We start from the raw sequence: 19,832 nt of genomic DNA on the forward strand, positions 1-19,832 counted from the left end.
CACCTTGCAGACACAATTCCAAGAAGCTCTTTTCTGTTCTGGACCCGTAATTTGTTGGTTTTATATTTTGGATCTTCAGCCAGTCTCGTTAGGTTCAAGATCTGTAAACCAAAAAGGCAAAAGCATGTTCAAGTGACACATAAAACTAGAATGGGTGTTTGAGAAGAAAAAAAAAATCTGGGATAAAAGCATTGTTTTTGCCTCATGTTTTCACATCTCAACTTTTACTCTGGGATTCTTTCCAGGAGAGAGTTTTTCTCACGGTGTATCCAGATCAGGGTCCCATCTGCAACAATGCTGATGCTCTTAAATGAGCACTTGCAGGAGGGAGCCAGACCTGAACGCACTATGATGCTCATAAGAGAAACTGGACAGAGATTTTATGTGGCTTCAATTAAGCTTATTACAATTAAAAAATTGTCCAACATTGAGACATGTCAGCCCAGGCAAAGGTATAAGCATTACAAGAGTCTGATATTCTTGAATCAAAGGTAATCAAAAAAAATACTGTTACTAAGACACTAAGCACATTGTTTTTATTGCTGGCCAAGGTTAAGCATTCTGTGAAGAGAATTAGGGATAAGTGCTGTTGTGGGTAATGGATTATCTTTGGAGGCCTAGGAATGAATCTGTCTTTAGTCAAGTGAAATAAAGTAAGGATTAGATTGGAATGGGACTTCCATTAGCCCCTCAGTGAGGGTGGTCCCTCTAGGGCAACGTTTCCCAAAGTGGGGGTCGCGACCAAAATATGGGTCATGGCAAGGTTTCTGATGGGTCGCCAAACAATCTAAAAAATATGACGTTCAGTGCACACTGTAAAGATTTTGTTTCACTATACAACTTCTTATGCTTATGTTCAAAATAAATATAATTTGCATACAAATCATTTGTAGTAATTATGTAAACAATCTATTGTTTTATCACCACTCTTCTGCATTAACTATCAACCAAAAAAAAATAAGTATAAGATGACATTTTATGTGCGGTTACTTGGGATTTTGAAAACAGCTGTTAAAATGGATGCAAAATGAAAAAATGTCTAATGCTACTTGCAGCTCAAAGAAACAAACAAAAAGAAAATCGCAATCACCATCTTATATTAACTTCAGTTTTTCTTACATTGGTGACGAGGATGATCCGCGTCCTCATGTGTCATTTGCTCTGAAGTACTGGCTCATGAAAGCTAAGGCATCGGCATCTTGAGACACGGCATCCAGATTGCATTAGGAAACAACAAAAGTTTGTCCAGACAAAAGCTGATCAATTAGCTAAATAGCAAGACATTCTTAAAAAATCAGTCACTGTCTCAGAGAAGGAGATGAATGTAACCTACCTGGTTACAATGCATATTGCAAAACTGCACAACTGACTGTTGTCGGTATGTTTGCAATGCTTGATGTTGAATTGAAAATTAAAACTGGTATTCATTATGTTGGAACACAATTTTAAATTGATATTGTAACGTGGAGGTAAAGTTGGCAATCCAGGCAGGTATTCTGGTCTCAAATGCACAGTTTATTTTATAAGAACAAGCAGTTCAATAAAATAAATGCAACAATGATGTGGCGTCAACCAAGGCAAGTGGGGCAAGGCCTCTCCAATAATTCCCAAAGGCTACAAAAACGTTTTGCATATTAGTATTATTTAATTGAGAAACATAAACGCATTTACGCATATTAAACACATTTAAGCGCTAGTGACATTACTTAACTTGCTTTCACCAGTAGCGAAAGCGCAACGCCAGAAAGCTGGAACAACGTAGTACTGCCGCATAACGCGCAAACCTTGAGTACCTCAAAAAGTTGCTTTTTACGATGGCAACTCACCACTGGGGAAGTCCCCTTCTGAAGGCACTGCTATGGAAAATAGGTTTTACAGTAAGAGCCCAAGAAGAGAGACGTTCAATAGTTAAGGATGGCAGAATAACATTAGCATTTGAGATTGTGAAGAAAGACGGTAAACAACCGCAGCAAGGAGTTCATAAAATGGCAGGCAGCGCTGTGAACAAACTATTGTTGGCCATGTTTCCTTCTTTCAACTAAATAAAACAAATCTCTTTTAATGGAGTAAAACTGTCAATTTCTTGCCACATGACAAGCTCATGAGCCGCCGCTGAAATGCAATAAACAATAACGAACACAGGATAAATTAAAGGGTTTAATAAACAGTCAGGTAACACACACAAAGCTAACAGTCTCTGCGTGTCCAACTCGGTAATTTAAAAAAAAGAAACGCTCCAAAACTCACACTCTTCACCCAGCCCCTCCCTCTTCCAGGCTTATATTTCGCTCTGTCATGTGCATTCCCCCAATCACAGGCACGCACACCCGCCCTACCACCAATTATCGCAATGCACCCACAGTCCATTAGCCTAATCGCCATGGGGGCTCTCCTACAAATTCATGTTTGCGATCGGCTGCAGTTGTTGTCTGCGTGAAGGGGACCCTTAACTCCCAGGTTCGTCTGCCTCATCATTACAATATGTTAATTTAATACAATTTTTTCATTTTTTTTTTTTTTTTTTTACTAATAATTCATTTGATAAAAGCAAACATGTTAGCAACCTGTAAAACTTTCTGCCTGAATGCTTATATAGTGTAGAATAGTTACAAATAAATTAAACGTCGGTTTTTGGTTGGTTAAGAAGTATTTCAGTTAAAATACTGAATAGAGAGTCATTTTAGGTCGTGGGTTCATTATTTCTGTGTTAATTTGGGTCGCCAATCAAAAACTTTGGGAAACACTGCTCTAGCGCATGCTGAGGTGTTCTTGTGGGAAAGCTCATAGATTGTACAAGATTTTCTCTGTAGATAAGTATATGAATTCGGGCTCCAGTGCCAGTACAAAAATTTACCATAATACATTAGCAAACTTTGCACTTTTACATGTCCATTCTGATACTTTATATTTACCATAGTTTTCATGGTTATCTCAAATATTTCCCTTTTTTGTTTTTACCATGGTATAACTCAGTAATGATTTATAGTGTGATTATAGGACCATTTTCTAACCTCTTATTAACGCTATGAATATGTCTACCGTTTATATCCTTTTCTGATGATATTTTGGCTCTTTGCTTGCATTTTATACTTGAGTTTTTGGAATATGAAAAGACAACACTGCATATTATTAGTCTGGCAGCCACCTTGGTGTTTGTTATTTATACTTGATTATGTGATCACACTTCATATAAAACTTGAGTTTGTTTGTGTTTCGTGTCCAGTCAGAAAGTGTTTTTGTTGTTGTTGTTTGTTTCTGATAAGGAAGTTACTTACCTTGCATAATTTGACAAACTGATGGTCATTTCCAGCACCAACAACTAAGTATCCATCCTTTGTCTTGAAAGCCTGCAAAGAAAGTTAAAAAAAAACTCACAGCATGCACTTAAGGACAGACAGTTAAAAACCATAAACAATTGCATCCTGTAACTACTAGAAGAACCAAGTTCTAGCAATTTTTTTACTAATCCAGATCAGTCTATTTTTTCCAGTACATGTCACACATCAATTCTAATTTTACCTACAGTTATTACACGGTGACAGTTTTTGTAAAACTATTTTGGTTGCCTTTTCTGTTTTCAACTCCCTAATGGTTAACAATCAAGTAAATTTCAAATCAACTGAAGTAGCCACAAATCTGGGATGGCACTGATGTCGAAAACTAGGCTAACGTGGCAGGGCAAAGACCCTGTACACTGATATATATCCATTTTAGTTGATTTTGCAGAGATGAAGCTTCTATCATTATGGCAGTATGAAATGACAATACAACTAAGAGCTATGATAAAGATAACTGGTTTGGGCTTTGGGGTATGAAGTGTTAGTATGAAATAACTGCACACAGTTATCATCGTTTTGATAATTGCTTTTTTTTTTTTGAAAGATACCATAATTTAATAGGATTGGTGTGGCAGGGCTGAGGCCTGCCCCTGTAAAATATGTTTTTTGCTTGATTATAAACGGCATTGGTGAGGTTTGTAACAAGACATGTGTTTCATTTGTCTAATTGAAATGAATGTGTAGCAGGTGGCCAGGTGTCAATTGAAGAACTGATCATCAATTAACCCTGGTCATCTGACTTTAAAAAAGGATCTAGAATGTCAGTCCTTTGTGCTGTTCCATGCTGTGTTACCTGTGTAAAGAGATTATGACAATGTTTAATTACCACTTTAGGGTAGGGGATTAATTACAGGGATTTTAATCCCACCAATGTTTGTGTTAGGCAGAAGGTTCCTCGTGCAGGACCTCCCTTTATTGCGGGAGTAGCACACGGCCACCACTAGTTGTTTTTGCCTTTTTGTAAATATTAATGTACACTTGTGTATATACGTTGTTGATACCTTAGTGGCGGCCACATACTACTGCACCTGACTGCCTGTAAATAATAAAACCTGTACATCTGAGCGGAGCTTTCAAGCTCAAACCCTCGGTGTCTCTCTCATCTCTCAGCACACACCCACACGTAGAACGCCCCTGTTACAATTAGTTATAAAAAAATTAATAAATGCTTCAACTAGAGACCTTGGTCCACATCTTTGGAATGTTTCTCTCATTTTATACCTACATTTCTTTTTGTACTACTGAAATAAAACATGAAAATAAAACTGACAGAAATTTAAGTTTGAGAGAAACAACTCTAAAACAAGAAATGGTTAAAAAAATTAATTTTACGACTTGAGAGATAAAAAAAAAAGACAAAGGAGAATAATCTAGCAAATTACAAGATAAACAGACCTGAAGAAAACAATTGTGAGAAAGATTAAAAGGAGTATGCATCATAATCCACTAATGTGTTAAATGTGCATGTGGGTGGCCGATAAAGAGAATTAATATATTCATTCATTCTTACTGTTCCTGCTATGGTAATACAGGGAATCACTGCCAGCTTTAGCTTGACTAAGCAATAATGCATTCACAATTAGCTCATCTTATTATGTAATATATTTATCAAGTTGTCTTACTGTTTGTGTACACGCTTATAATATTGAAAGTAAAATGCAACTGATTATTTGTATAAAAACTACATTAAGTTGGCCAGCATACAATGCTGAAAGTACATTTTGCTCACGCATAGTATCTTTATCTATACATCACATTTAAAACAATATATCACATTTAAAACAAAATACACAAAAGTAGTCAACTGTTTAAAACAATTACAACTCTAAGTCACGAAATCATGCAGTTTACTCTTAAATTGCAATAAAGATATCTGGGTCTGCAGCTTTAGTTTGGACTGGAACTCATTCCAGGACCATGGGGCATAATAAGCTAAGGATCCTTTACCAGCACCAGTATGCACATTTGGGATTTTAAAATGCAAAAAGGAATGAGATCTGAGGCTATGGTTACTATAGGAAGCTATAAGGTATTCATTTAAATAAGTATATTCATATAATTTACATTGAACAGCTTTATATACCAGAATATACCAGTGCGTCAACCTGCGTAAAGCCCAAAAAGTCCAGCCTACCAAATCGTATAATATACAACGATGAGTATTAAATCTTGTATTTGTATTGTACCTCAATGCTGCATGATATAGCGAGTCCAGAAGGAACGCGTAGTGGAGCTGGAGGGGAGGATGATGGAAAACAAAAAGCGCAAGACAAGATAGCAAGTGCATGATTTGGGGTTTAAACAGGGGTTTAGCAGATAGTATTGGTAGCACAGAATGGGGGGGGGGGCTCACTCCTGCCCCCCAAACCTCTATGTCCACTCAAAACAGCCCACTGCTGCTTAGTGATGAAAGACTTAAATCACTCTGGTACTGTACATAGATATAAAAAGGAAATAATTATGGTTGTAACGGCATACCCTGATTCCACTTCACGCTGTGCTCAGCCGTAAATTATTGTCTTTTTTTTTCCACTCTTGTTTTTGCAATTTCTTTCATACCCTGAAGTGGAGACGAAACGCGAGGAAGGCAGACCCTGGAACCTGGACCTGTCCTTGCCAGAGCCATCGTGCACCTGTATTGCTGAAGACATGGATCAGCTGGAGGAGGCAGCGCACGTCCGTTAAGTATTCAATGAGAAACAGTCCTTTCCGGGTTTTCTGCCCTAACCCACAGGAGCGCCAGCGCCAACGTGACGCTCCCTGCGGAATCCCCAATGAAGACAGGCCTACTTTACACAGTCATTGTCTTTTGAAGATAAATACTTCATTTTGATTAGAAGCAAATCTCACAGCCTCTACTCGTTCAGTGATTTTACTCAGAATCTCACATTTTTCTTGACTTCCTTTTTTTTCTTTTGCTTGGTAAGGCAGAACTTTTCCTCTTTTCCTACTTTCACTGGACTGTTCTCTATCTGTTCCGATATTTTCTATTCTTATATGTTCATTTACAAATTATTATTCAGCAAATGTTCTCTATTTGACATTTGTTTTTTGTCAGCTTTTCTCTTCCTATTAATTTGCATTTTTAAATAAAAAATAAATCCAACCCATTGCATCTTTTGGATGTATGAATAAGCATTTAAAATGTTCAATTAATGCTATGCTTCAAAAACAAATCGGCCACGACATCTTAACAAAGAAATTGGGCCTTTTCCCATTATAATTTTCAAGAGACTTCCTGTCATCCATTGTTAGTGCATAATTTATCTTAAATTATCAGCTGAAATCACCATCTTCCTGCTGCTATTCTTAGATATCTCAGTATTAAATTACAATGGATACAAGAAACCTAACCTAATGAAACTCCATGAAAAATCCACGTGGTAAAAGTCACCAAAAGACTGGATGACAGACGCATAAACAAATATATTGACAGCCATTCTAAATTCAAAACTGTGGTCATTAGCACATCTGCTTCGGTTATTCTCTGCTATGTGTGGGAAATAAAACACTACTCAGCATTGTCTTAGCTCTTTAAAACTCGATTAATAACCAAGTTAATAACCAAGGAAACGGTAGCAGCAAAACTATTTTTACAAATGACAGTACAAATTATTTAAGCCCCACTGTCCTGCATTCAACAGTGCAATAAGTATGTATTTTACCATCTCTTCTGGAACGCAAATAAATATACTTCCTAATGTTATTAGCAAGCTGTTTGCTCTCAGATTGTTAAACCACTAACAAAGATTGTATTCATAAGTATCCCGGCACATACCAGGTTGCTGTTTGACTGCAGTGCCATATACAAAGAAAATAAAGAACCAAGTGCACATACGGTATTTAATGAGATTTTGTTTTGACATACTTTAGTCCATCAGCTTAAATCATTTCAAATTAGGGCATCAAACACAAATGCAAGTAATGCATAAACAAAACATAAGTCCTATAAAGGAGAATGCTTAACCTTTTAGTTACCACTACATTGCTTAGTCTCTTAGTTTTCAGTGTCAACTGTAGAGGTAGAACGTGTTGATAGCCGAGGGCAGAAGTTGTTCCCTGGCAAAACTGAGACTTTAACTCCTTTCCTTCCAAAGCATTTTTTGTTCTACCCGAGAAGCCAGTCAGCTTCAGAGGATAAAGGTACCTGAAATAATTTCTTAAAACTACAAATTAAAAACAAGTATGTGTTACCCTGATGTGAGCTGTCCCTGAAATCAAATGATTCTTAAAAGCACAATTGACTGGTGTTGATGCCAGAGTATAGCATTGTGATCTGACACATTCAGAGACAAATTGATGAGAAGCAGGTACAGAAACCAATGTTCTTGGGAACCATCTAGCAGTAAAATGATATGGTTAAATGTTCAATGACACCTAATGACTTTTTCCCTCTGTCCTTAGTCTATCGCCACTTAATTTTCACCTGTGTCCTTTGGTCCTGGTTTCTGCAAAAAGTTGAATTTGTACTCTACACTTTTGGCTACCTATCCAAGCATTCTGTTGTACTTTTTGCTTCCCCACAGGTGTTTCTCTTGGTGTGCTGAACAATAGTTGCACACACGTGCACATTGTGCATCAAAGGATTTGGTCGGGACCCTAAGATTTTTTTCAAGCTATAATTTTTCTAGAGCTGACAGGAACATTCTCATGTCAGCATCAGCTGCTGCTGCCACCGCCGCCCCCTCCTCCTTCCTTTCTCTCCCCGCTCCTGTAGCTGTCTTTAAAACTTAACAAGCTGTGTTATGCTGAAATATCCCGCTTTCATTATAAAGTGGTTGCCCAGAATGTAATGTTTACTTGCCCAACAAATACTTTAGGTATTTATGTATTTAGGTGCTGGGTCGAAGGTGATACCAGGTATTACAGGTTAAGTCAGGGAGCTGACCTCTGAGTGGGCAACACACTTAAAAGCAAAGCACTGTTCTTATACACTGTTATGTCGGAAACCAGAGACAGTTTCCTTAGCTTTACCACTCCATTCTGCCATGGGTTGCAAGGGTTTACTTGCGAGAGCCTGAATGAAATGTACGAGTTGTTCATTTCTGTTTTGGTAAATTTTTTGGGTGGGTTTTTTGCTTTCTGAAATAATGATGCTAATTACAATATGGACTAAATCCCTTTGACAACCTAGCCCAGAAAGTCTTCAATGTTCCTTTTGCAAACCCACCTGAGAGGCCGACAAAAGAAGATGAAACCTTCCAATGGAATGGTTTATGTAGATAATCTGCAGATAATCACGTTTTTTTTCATATATATATTTAGTATATTTATTTAGTTTTTTTTAATCACCTATTCAGAATTAAGTTTTGTTTATGGTGAACAAATTAATTTATGTATAATACATTTTCCACCGGCAAGCCCCCTTACAGTATAACAGAGTCTGGAATTGTTAACTTATCCATATTTTCAAGAAGGGTGATGATAGATATGGGAGAGTCACCACGATGCTCACAATCGAATTGGCCCACTTTGATTATACACTCTTTGTACAGTTTGGCATGCTCATACCAAAAAGAACGACACTCAGTTTGGCACAATTTTGCATCCGGGAGAAGCAGGAAAAATATGGGGATAATTGTTTCCTGATATGTTTCACATTCAGTTCCATAGGAAACAGTTTAACTAAAAGATAAACATCCAGGATCCTCAAATGAATCATAAAGCTGGTATCCAGATTTTTTATTTATTTTTTATTTACAGACATTTTTCCGTTGTAAACAAAGTACGACCAAGTCGACATTTCAAATTCCTACGATGCAAACAATAAACGAAATGTCATAAGAATAAACAATCAAATACAAAACAATGTTTACAAGTGTGAGAGATCAAATACGGTTTAGCAGGATGAAATGTAATGAAAACATTACATCCAGGAGGGCCGAGGAGTTGACTTACAGAAAACAGGAACACATCCCAGGCTGCTTGGGAACTGGCCAGTTTAATTATTCATGTTTTAAAAGCTTATAGCACAAAAGGGTGTTTTAGCCACCTGATAATACCTTCACCCTGTGTGGACGTCACGCAGGTACAGTATACTCCAGGCCAGTGTCGGTCATTCGTTCAGAATTAAGCAGGCCAATTGTGATTTTTGAAGAACAATTGGAAAAAGAAATAAACAAACAGGATAATCATCAATCATTAGAAATACACAATGAATACTAAAAGTCTTTAATAATTAGCTACAATATTTCGGCTTCCTCTCCTGTGACATCTTTTTGCCAACCTCCCATTCTCCATAAATTGTTAGAAAGCTGAATCAAAACAATCCGTCATAAATCCTGGATCTCACCACGGTACCTCAAACACACGCACGACCTGAGATCACCTGGAAAAAACTGTTAGTATCACAACAAGTAGAACGTACAGAATCAAACAGAATATCTCCTGTAGATCTACCAATGTCATCTATGCATACAGTGCAAACGTCTTGGCTGCAAGAAACAGTATGTGGGTAAAACCACCAATGACCTGTGTACTCGTTTCAGAGACCATAAGTTTGCCGTAATTACCAAGCTCGATCAACCTGTTGAAAAACAGTTCAGCTCTCAAAACCATAGGCTTGCTGATATAAAGATTAACAGAAAAAAGGGTACAATCCTAACATGTTATTTAAAAGGGACAACTTCTGGATTCACAGACTTTAGGCTTCATTTCCCCATAGACTAAACCTGGAAGACGATGCATCCTTTTAGGATCGGAACTCCACCTCAGAACTGTCTACTGTTTGTCACAGTGTTCTAGAGCATTCATCTGTTAATCATTGTGCAACCTTCAAAGTTAAACAACATCAGTTTACCTAGCTGTTTCTATCATGATATCTAAAGAAGGAGGAATCCAAAACGTTGCAGCTAATTATTAAAATTGTAAGTTTTCAGTTTATCCATTACTTTTCTTGTTCATTATATATACAATATATGCAAGCAACAAGACCCGTTAAAGTTGTAGAACATTGCCTATGAGCTTCTTATAAAATTAGTGTACAGACAACGTTTTTAAAACTGTGTATACTTTTATTTGAATAAACTGAGAACAAAGATCAGAAAAAAAGATTGTACAAGTGATATTATTATTATTATTATTATTATTATTATTATTATTATTATTATTATTATTATTATTATTACATCATCATCGAAACATTTTTGTAATTAATTTGAATATTTCCAGATACTATGCAGTTATTTAAACTATTTTTTCTGTGAACCCTTCCACATAAGCACTGTAAAATGAACATTCTACAAAATAAAGTTCCCCAAATATAACATTGCCTATGAGCTTCTTACAAAATTAGTGTACAGACAACGTTTTTAAAACGGTTTATACTTTTATTTGAATAAACTGAGAACAAAGATCTGAAAAAAAGATTGTACAAGTGATATTATTATTATTATTATTATTATTATTATTATTATTATTATTATTATTATTATTATTATTATAATTAATTTGAATATTTCCAGATACTATGCGGTTATTAAAATTGCTTCTGGGAAAGTTGCCTTGTGATTGGACAGTAGAAGGAGCATGACCTTTGGAAGTGGTGCTACTTGCTAAAGACAGTGATTGAACATCTCCTGCAGCAGACAGAGTGCGTGACCAGGTTTTGCATTGCTCTTTGTTGATGGTCCAGTCACTTTCACTATTAGACTATTTTCACATCGACGACCAGTCACAGAAATGATTTCCCTGCTTTGTAAGCCAGCGTTGGACAATAACTGGACTGTTGTGGACCTAAATGAAAGATTGCTGTAGCGATGGCTCAAACCTGCAGCAATACACGTTTTTGTCATCATGTTACTGATTTTATTTTATGGCTTGCCAATATACCAGATATTTTTTATCACTCACATCAGTTTTAAATCAGGAAAGCATTATGATGTAATTCTCTTGTGCCTTCTCTGCGTCTCCGTCCCAAATGTATTTGTAAGTCAAACCACACTTTATAAACAGGCCTTGTGGAGTGTTCGTATTTAAAACATTAGAAGACTTTAGCTTTGTCAGGTCTAATCCAGAGTGATGTATTATTTTCCGGAAAGTTTTGACTTAAAAGGTTGAAATTTACTTTAAATTACAGTTTGTTACATATAAAACTAGCGGAGTGATACTGTTTGGTTAGTTTTTGTGATGAGGTTACAAATAAAACTAGCAGACGGATACTTGCTTGGTTTGTTTTTGTGATGAGGTTACCAACATTCTAAGGTCTTGTACTAGGACTTATATCCAAAAACCTAAATGTTTTCATTGTTGTAAACTGCAGTTATACCTCCTTATAAATCTTTATATAGCTAGTAAACTCTTGTTAAAACAAACTTGCATTAGTCAGATTTCCTGATACTAGAAATGTTCTACATCATCCCAGCCAAATTTAGCTGTCGCGCATTGTAAATTACTTGTTATAATACAAATTATCTTAACATGTATTTCCTGCAAGTGCACATTAATTTGGAGCCCCAGATTTCAACATTCTAGTAAACACTTTGTCAACCATTCAGAAAAAAACTGCATACAAGAGGCCTATGAATCGCAAACTGTGGATGCAAGTCATCAATGTTTCTGATTCGCTTAATACCCTGATGTTGAGGACACCTTGCTTTTGTGGTTTAAAAATGCCTGTGATCAGAATGCAGGTTAAGTGAATTAATTTGCAAAGCATGCTTTTTAAAAGTTCAATTACAACTGTACTTTCAATAAAACACCACAGTACGTTTCCATTTATAATACTTTTCATTGTTCAAATATGAATTAACTAGATTGTCGTGAGAACAGTGCAGAAAGAAATTATACATTTTGTAAAGAATGCTTTGATTAACTAAATTGCGTTCTCTGATTTTCATTAAACAAAACATGATACTACATCTTAACATAAACATACAGAATGTGTTTACAAATTTAATTCAACCATCACAGACTGACTATAGATGCAATAAAGAATCTTTTTTTTTTTTTTTATGCCTCAATCACATGTGATTATAAAGTTACAACGTTTGATTTTTCTTAATGGATTAGCCTCCAATTTCCACAAATGAGAAGAGGCATTTTGCATGAATTCAGCAACTTTAATCTCCAATGAAAGCCATAAGCTGAAGACATTAAATCAACAACTCAAGTGAAGGACATGTAAGAAATGCTGGTACAGTCACCATCGCTTAGAACAGGTGTGTTTGTGTTAATGTGATTCACCTGCAGTAAGCGATGGGCGGTATAAACTCCCACACAATAACCTGACATTCAAAATGTCCCCCAATCACCAGTACAGTAATCTAAACAAACAAGCGTGTATGCGGTTAAAAATCTTTATTAAGACACGCATTACACTAATAAAAAAGATGCATTTAAACCTATGAATATAATAAAAAGTACAGTAATCCATCACATATCCTACCGCGATGGGACCAGAGTAAGGGCAGATATGTAAAAAGGCAGATAAATGAGTCATGAATCAATAAATACCATTATACACAGCTGTAACAATTACTGTACTATATTATTATTGTTTTGAGATTCAGCTTTTATTAGGGAGCACCCCTAAATCCCTTGTTTAGAAAGATACAGGGATTAATGCTTGTGACAGAGTAGCCGTCTGCCACGTAGATGCGTCAATTTGCTGCTGAGTGACAGGCAGGAGATCGAGACTGAAGTTGATACGCCCCGCAGATAAACAGGATTTATTTACATATTGTAGCACTGAGCTGAGGGGTTTCCAGGATATAATGAGAGACAACAGTTGCAGTTCAAACCAGTAGGAAACCACTGTATTTATATTTTTTTTAGTTTTTAGTGAACAAATGGCTCTCATTCCTCTCACTCGCAAACTCAACCTCTCAACTCTCTCTCAATTCTCCCGCTGCCAAATCTCGCTTCTTTCTTTCAAACTGCCATCTCCACACACACACACACCTAAATCCCCCTCCCTTTCTCACTCACTGGTCCAACACTCCTAGCTCTGACTGCTCATGTCAGACCTGCTCCCACCCCCTCAGTGACGCACTCACATCTTTCAGATCTAAGTCACACAAGCACCAAAACACACAGCAAACACTAACAGATCTGAACAAGAATAAAACAGTTTACAAAGACAGATCATTCACAGAGTACTCCCATCCCTTCCTCAGTCCACAGTCAGGTCCATTCCCACACTGTCCCCAGCTTTTTGAAGCAACATCGCATTGTTTGCTGACTGGCAGAGCTCCAAGCGTGCTAGCAAGCGCACAGCATCTAACAGAGACATTTATTTACACTAAATTTTCAAGCTGATGCTCATTGCTTTTCTCTTTCCAGCCATGATTGCTTGCTGTTGAAGTAAGTGCTGTTTTTTCACACTGTAAATAAACCTGACGCTGCATACAGATATTAAATAGCCAAGGTACAGTACAGGGGTAATCACTCAGTAATGAGGTGCAAACAGCTGATTGTTGGATCTATCAAGCTTTTTTACTACAGTAAAGAGCTGCCTTTTTTATTGAAATCTATGTGAATGGCAAGGTAACAAGGTGAGAACACCTGATTGGTGGATTAGTAAGAACGATTAATACAGTATAAGCAGTGTCTTTGCTATTGAAATCAATGGGAATGGCAAAAGGCAAACACTATTTGTCCGATATAAGCGGCTGCCCGAAATGATCCTGTATGGCAGCGGTACTCAATGGGAGACCAAGGCTTCCAGTGTGGCCCGCCAGCATTAAAAACTAAAAAGAAAAAAAAAAATGATATGATAATAAATTATTCAGGTCTCGTCTAAGCAGTAAGAGTAATTTACAAACAGTATAATGCGCTGCCTATCAATCTGCTCTAATACTTGCCTATTGGATCTTAGGCTCTTGTGATTGCTTCAGACAGTACATTCAGCTAGGACACTAAAAAGTGGACAGCGAAAACTGTGCATTTAATCCGAACTGGACAGCAGATTTTCTTTTTATTCTGCCATCTCATTTAAATGCAAAACCTTTGTGTTTAATATGCCAAAACCACTGTATCAGCCTGTAAGGTCACTAACTTGAGGCGGCACTTTGAATCAAAGCTCAGTAATTTCAACACGGCCTATCCTCCTGGCAGTGTTTTAAGCGGTGACAAAACTGAAAGTCCGAAGTCTTCATATCACACGTCAAATCTGATTCTCACAACATTCGCGACTGTACAGGAAAAAGCAACAGCTGCTTCTCTTTGGGTAATGTGGGCACTAGCTAAAAAGAAAAAGCCTTTCCTGGACTCTGAGCTTGTGAAGGAGTGCACATTGGAATTGCTGGATGAGCTGTTGGCTGGAGATAAAAACAAAGACGACATTCTGAACCGCATGAAGCAAGTTCCACTGTCTGATTCCACAGCAGCACGAAGAGTGGAGATTATTGGCAAGGATTGTCTGTCAGCAGTACTTTCCGAATTGAAAAATACCAAATACATATCTCCTGCAGTTGACGAATTGTGTGATTTTACTGACACTGCCCAGCTATCGTTGTTTGTAAACAATGAACAATTTATGATGGTGAAATCTTCAAGGAAGAATTTTTGTGCTTAATATCTTTAGCAACCTATACTACAGAAGAGATCATTTTTGAAAAGGTAAAAGGCTTTTTTGATCAGCCTGTATTAGATCTGCAGAAAGTAGACAAAGCCCCCATCCATGACAGGAAAAGAGAAAGGCTTTGCTTTGGCAGCGATACACCTTTCATTAAACACTCTTCCCTGCATCATTCAAACAAACTGTCCTGTGCAGTAAGTTTTCTGGTGAATTGAAAAAAAAACAATAATAGATTTAGCTTGCAACATCGTCTTTTTCAAGCACTTTTGCAGGACGTTTCAGCCAAATACAAAGATCTGTTGCTGCATAATGACATTCACTGGTTATGTCGGGGTGTGTGTTAGAGAGGTTTTGTGCACTTCAGAAAAAAAAAAATACAATTTATTTAAAATCAGAAGACAAGCAAGGCTGGAATTTATGAATGATGTTACCACAATGTCCCGGGTAGCTTTTCTGTGTGACGTCATTGGTCACTTGAATTCCCTCAACCTGCAGCTGCAAGACTGTGCAAGCGTGTCGGGGATCTGTTTGAGAAGATGTGCGCGTTTCAGAGGAACCTTCAAATTTTTAACGACGACTTAACAGGAAAAATGTTGCACTTTCCTACACTGTGTGTTGCAAGATGGAAGAATTCATGAACAATCTCATCAAAAACTTTCAAATGTGATTTGAGAACTTTAAAATTCCAAATGATGTGCTTTTATTTGTTTGTGATCCGTTTGTTGTCTCTGCTGACGGACCTTGCCCTTCTGAAGGGAAGAACATTCTTGATTCAATTGATGAAGGTGCCTTTCAATTAGAAATTGTAAAGCTCCAGAGTTCAGATGACTTGAAAGCAAAATTCAGAGAAGTGGGACGTTGTGATTTTTGGACTCAATATGCTGACCAATTTCAGAATAGCCAGAACTTGGCCGTCTTTCTTTTAACGATGTTTGTATCAATGTGCCCACTGTCTCCACAGCCTGAGGGAGAAACACAGCTGTCTCCAGAGCCTGAGGGAGAAGCATCGCTGTCTCCAGAAACTGAGAGAGAAGCACCGCTGTCTCCAGGACCCGAGGGAGAAGCACAGCTAACTCCAGAACCGCCCTCTAACCCACCGCAAGACAATCTAAAGATGGACAATATGGGACTAATGGGAAAATGGTTGGGTTTTACGGGGGGGTGGGGGGTGGCTATGGTTTAAAAATGGGGAGGAAGGAGGTGACCTTGGAATAGTCGATATGTGTTGCACATGAGGATCTTCACTGCTAAAGTTAACTGCTGAAGTCTTGTGAACATAAGGTGTTTCGATGCAAAAAAAAAATGTTTTGGTTTTTGGTCATTTTGTGCAGCTTTTTAGTGTAAGAAGGCGATTTACCCATCCTTTTAAGCCATACCATGTTTGGGCCACGCATTTCCTATAGTGTAGGGAATGTGCGTGATATGAGCGTGTTACGTCACATTTTCACAACAATGGATAGAGAATTTCTGAACTGCTTGGAAACCCTGCCACTGAAGCGTCATACACAGCACAATACACTGTGAAAGAAACTGATGTAAGACTAAATTGATTCAAAGACAGGGGCTTGAAAAACAGGGAACTAATCCATTTAATAAATTTCACATAGCATAAGTAAATAAGTCTTCTGGCACCATATTACATGGTACATTTCAATACAATCTCTACAGATTAAAAACTTTAATAAAAAAGACTGACTAACCACTACACATACAGACATAAAAACAAGCACAGTACAACAGAGAAGAAATAATACATTCAAAATATTGACATGGACAATCAACCAAACAATGATGAAAACTCGGAAACAATGAGGTACAGACCAATAACTGAAGAATTTCAGGGGTTGTTTTTAAAAGAACAACTCATGGGGCAGGAGCAAGGGCTGTGTGAGGGAGGAGCATTGGGAACTGAGAAAAGGAGAGAAGTGCTTTGTGACTTAGGAAGAAGTACAGGGTTTGCCCCTTGGCTCATGGAGAGCCGCCCTCACAGAGGTGAAACCGAACTGATCGGCCTCCAAGGCTGGGAAGCAACCATTACTTACCTGAAGGGGAACCTAGAGGGTAGAGAATGGGAAACCGGGAGTTAGGATAGATTTAGCCGGGGGTCCCCTGGCTCATGAACCTTCCTGTAGGAGGACGAGGCCAGCACAGGTTAGGGAGTGAGCTTCTCTTCCCCCCAGAGGGAGACCATTGCAGAGGTGGAGCAGCATAGTAGAGGAGGAAGTAAAACAAAAAATGGTAAGACAGAGAACAAGGGCATGACAAAGTTTAAATAAGGAGATATTATTGGTGGGACAGAACAGGGAGGAGCCCTAGCTCCTAATCCCCGAATCGCACTATTTGGTTACAATAAAATAAAAATACGAGAAAAAAAACACTTGCTGATATAAACCTCACAAGTCGTATTTGCATTCAGTGCAAGAAACAAGAGAACTTCATCAGATACATGAAAAACACCTTTCAGTAAAAAAAAATGAAGACGACTTCAAAAAATGTCTTTGCTTTGAATGTATTATTTGTTATTTGGTGTATTGTGCTTGTCATAGCAAGATTAATAATGGTGGTGGTTTGTTTTTAAATGTTATTCACTTTTGTAAGCTTTGTGAGGGACAACATAAACTGTCATCACAAGCCACATATAGTCAGGGAGATGCTATAGTTACAGGGGTACGTACCTATGATATGAATATATTCAACAAAACAAGCAGCAGTGGTAAGTATTGTGCTTGCTTAATAGCCATCACTTCTTGGCTGATTTTTACTGTCGACTGTACAGTGGAACGTTACATATCTGACCGTCCGCAATGGAAACGGAAAGAAAGAGTTATAGCAATCAGCCTTTTGGTGCGTTCCCCTTTAAGAGAGATGGGCAGTGCGTGTGTCAGTCAGCTGTGTGTAGCAGTGACTTTTCAATACAACAGTTGTTTTACTCTTTTTTTGTGCAATGTGTTTATATGATGGAGCGTATGCTTTCAGATATTGGCAGTGTGCCGCTGTAGCTTTTAAATGCATTTGAATTAAAAAAGCAAGCTTCATAAACGCAATGCTTACCGGCCGTTTGTTTAAAATAGCCGAAGCCATATTCAAACCGAGCTGTTATCGGCTGCTTGCAATATCAAGAAAGAGTGCAAAGTGCCGTGACAGAGGTATTAAGAAACCAGAACCAGGGAGGCAGAAACTTCTAGAGTTAAGAAAGAAGCCAACAAGTCAGTGTCTTAGACCACAGCCAAAACCGGTGGTTTTGCATTAATACTTTTTTAAGCATTCTTAAAAAAAAAAAAAAAAAAAAAAAGTTTTTTGGTCAAAATTGAGGGCTATATCTCATGTGGTAAAATACATCTGAAATTACTTTTGGTCAAAATCTGTGTGGGGCTACCATAATATGAATGCTGACAAGAAAATGTGGAATCTTACACAAAAAAAATGTGTTTCTTGTTCTAGCTGGTCTAAAACTGTGGGTTCAATTTTTACTATCATGGGTAAGGAACTGATTTTTAGGTGCCCCCCATTTTTCACAGCATGACCAGTTCCACTGACAAAGTGCCCTACAACTTTTGTGAATGAAGGTTTCAAGCATTTGTTGTACCACGGCAATTTATCTTCACCTACCACTACCATGGTTAACGTAGGTTGATAATGCTTATTGTGAATATTGATAAATGAACCAGTGACTGTGATTGGAATACGTGCCATTTCTAAAAGTGTAAACAATAAATGTTGTTATTGAGGAAATTTGAAATCTGTAAATGATTATATCCAACATTAATATTTAATTAGAAACTGCCTTTAAGACAACACCAGTAGAGAAAGACAACTGTAACCTTAAAGACATTGCTGAGCTCCAACACAAAGCCTCCAGTCTGGTCCTTTTTTTGACACCAAATCCTGAATCTTAAAATTGTGGGAATTTTACCACTGGTAGATAGAAAAACAAAACCGAAAGACAAGGCAAGCAGCAAAGCCTAAACAATATCCCTACTAATGTACAAAGGGCACAATAGAACAGGCCTCACTTAGGGTTATACAAGAGCACAAGGATTACATGCAAAGGTCATGAGTTAATCTCTTGGCCTTCATTCAAGAAATATGGGAAAGCTTCCAGGTCTTTCTAATACACAGCAGGGGAGGGGTGCATTGCCTTGCCGAAGCAGTGAATAGTTGTCCCTGAAAGATTGGGTAGGCGGGACATGACCACCAATCTCTTTGTTGTCAACAACACAGGAAACACTGTTCAAAAGCGAGCCTGAGTGAAGGATGCTATGATTTAGCCCCACATCTTTCCAGCATGGGTCTCTGGAATGGGGTTCAAAGAACCGTGGCTCTGTATTCTTGCAGCCTCTGGTGACAATTCCCAAGCAATACAATAGCCATTATCATAAGGGAAATGTGTGAACAATACATTGTATGCAAATTCACCAGTTAAGAGTGGAATCAAATGTGTTCCATTATACTGTATTAAATAAAGACGTTAGTCATAGAACATCACACTTAACTCTCTCAATGGTTGCATAATAATGCCTAGTTAGTACAGATGTGTATATATCTGTTATTGGCATATACCACAGCAGAACTAAAGAAAAGGGAAACATGAGCTAACCAAAACGGTAAACAATATCTGGTAAAACAAAAGATATGTATTATTAAATGGAATTGGATATATATATATATATATATTGTAAGGTACCAGGGAGGGGGTTAAAATCCTTCCCTGCTAAAAACCTTGTGAGAATGCACATTTGGGTGTTATGGGGTTTAATTGTGTAATTGTTTTAATGATTTGGTTAATCCTCGGCACCTGATCGTAATTATAAATTAGAGACAGGTGCAGGGTATTTGAGAGGCAGCCAGTCTGTTCCAGAGGGCTGCTGAGTGAAGAGCCCGACTGCGTGTGTGTCCAGTCGTATTGAAGGTGAAGTGCTGAGTGAAGAGCCCGACTGTGTGTGTGTCCAGTCGTATTGAAGAGAGTGTTGAGAGAA

The 19,832-nt window shown here is 37.7% G+C and overlaps 1 protein-coding gene across 1 annotated transcript in view; it reads right to left on the reverse strand.

The window, feature by feature from the left end:
• Positions 1–19,832, reverse strand: part of sugct (succinyl-CoA:glutarate-CoA transferase) — a 141,885-nt gene that overhangs the window by 81,882 nt on the left and 40,171 nt on the right. The window contains exons 10-11 of the mRNA XM_041244518.1: positions 3,276–3,347; positions 4–101 (exon numbers count right to left, since the gene is read on the reverse strand). Coding sequence (XP_041100452.1) covers positions 4–101; positions 3,276–3,347 — 170 coding nt within the window. The remainder of the gene's footprint in view (positions 1–3; positions 102–3,275; positions 3,348–19,832) is intronic.

Source organism: Polyodon spathula, chromosome 3, assembly GCF_017654505.1.
Source record: "Polyodon spathula isolate WHYD16114869_AA chromosome 3, ASM1765450v1, whole genome shotgun sequence".
NCBI classification, from domain to species: Eukaryota; Metazoa; Chordata; class Actinopteri; order Acipenseriformes; family Polyodontidae; genus Polyodon; species Polyodon spathula.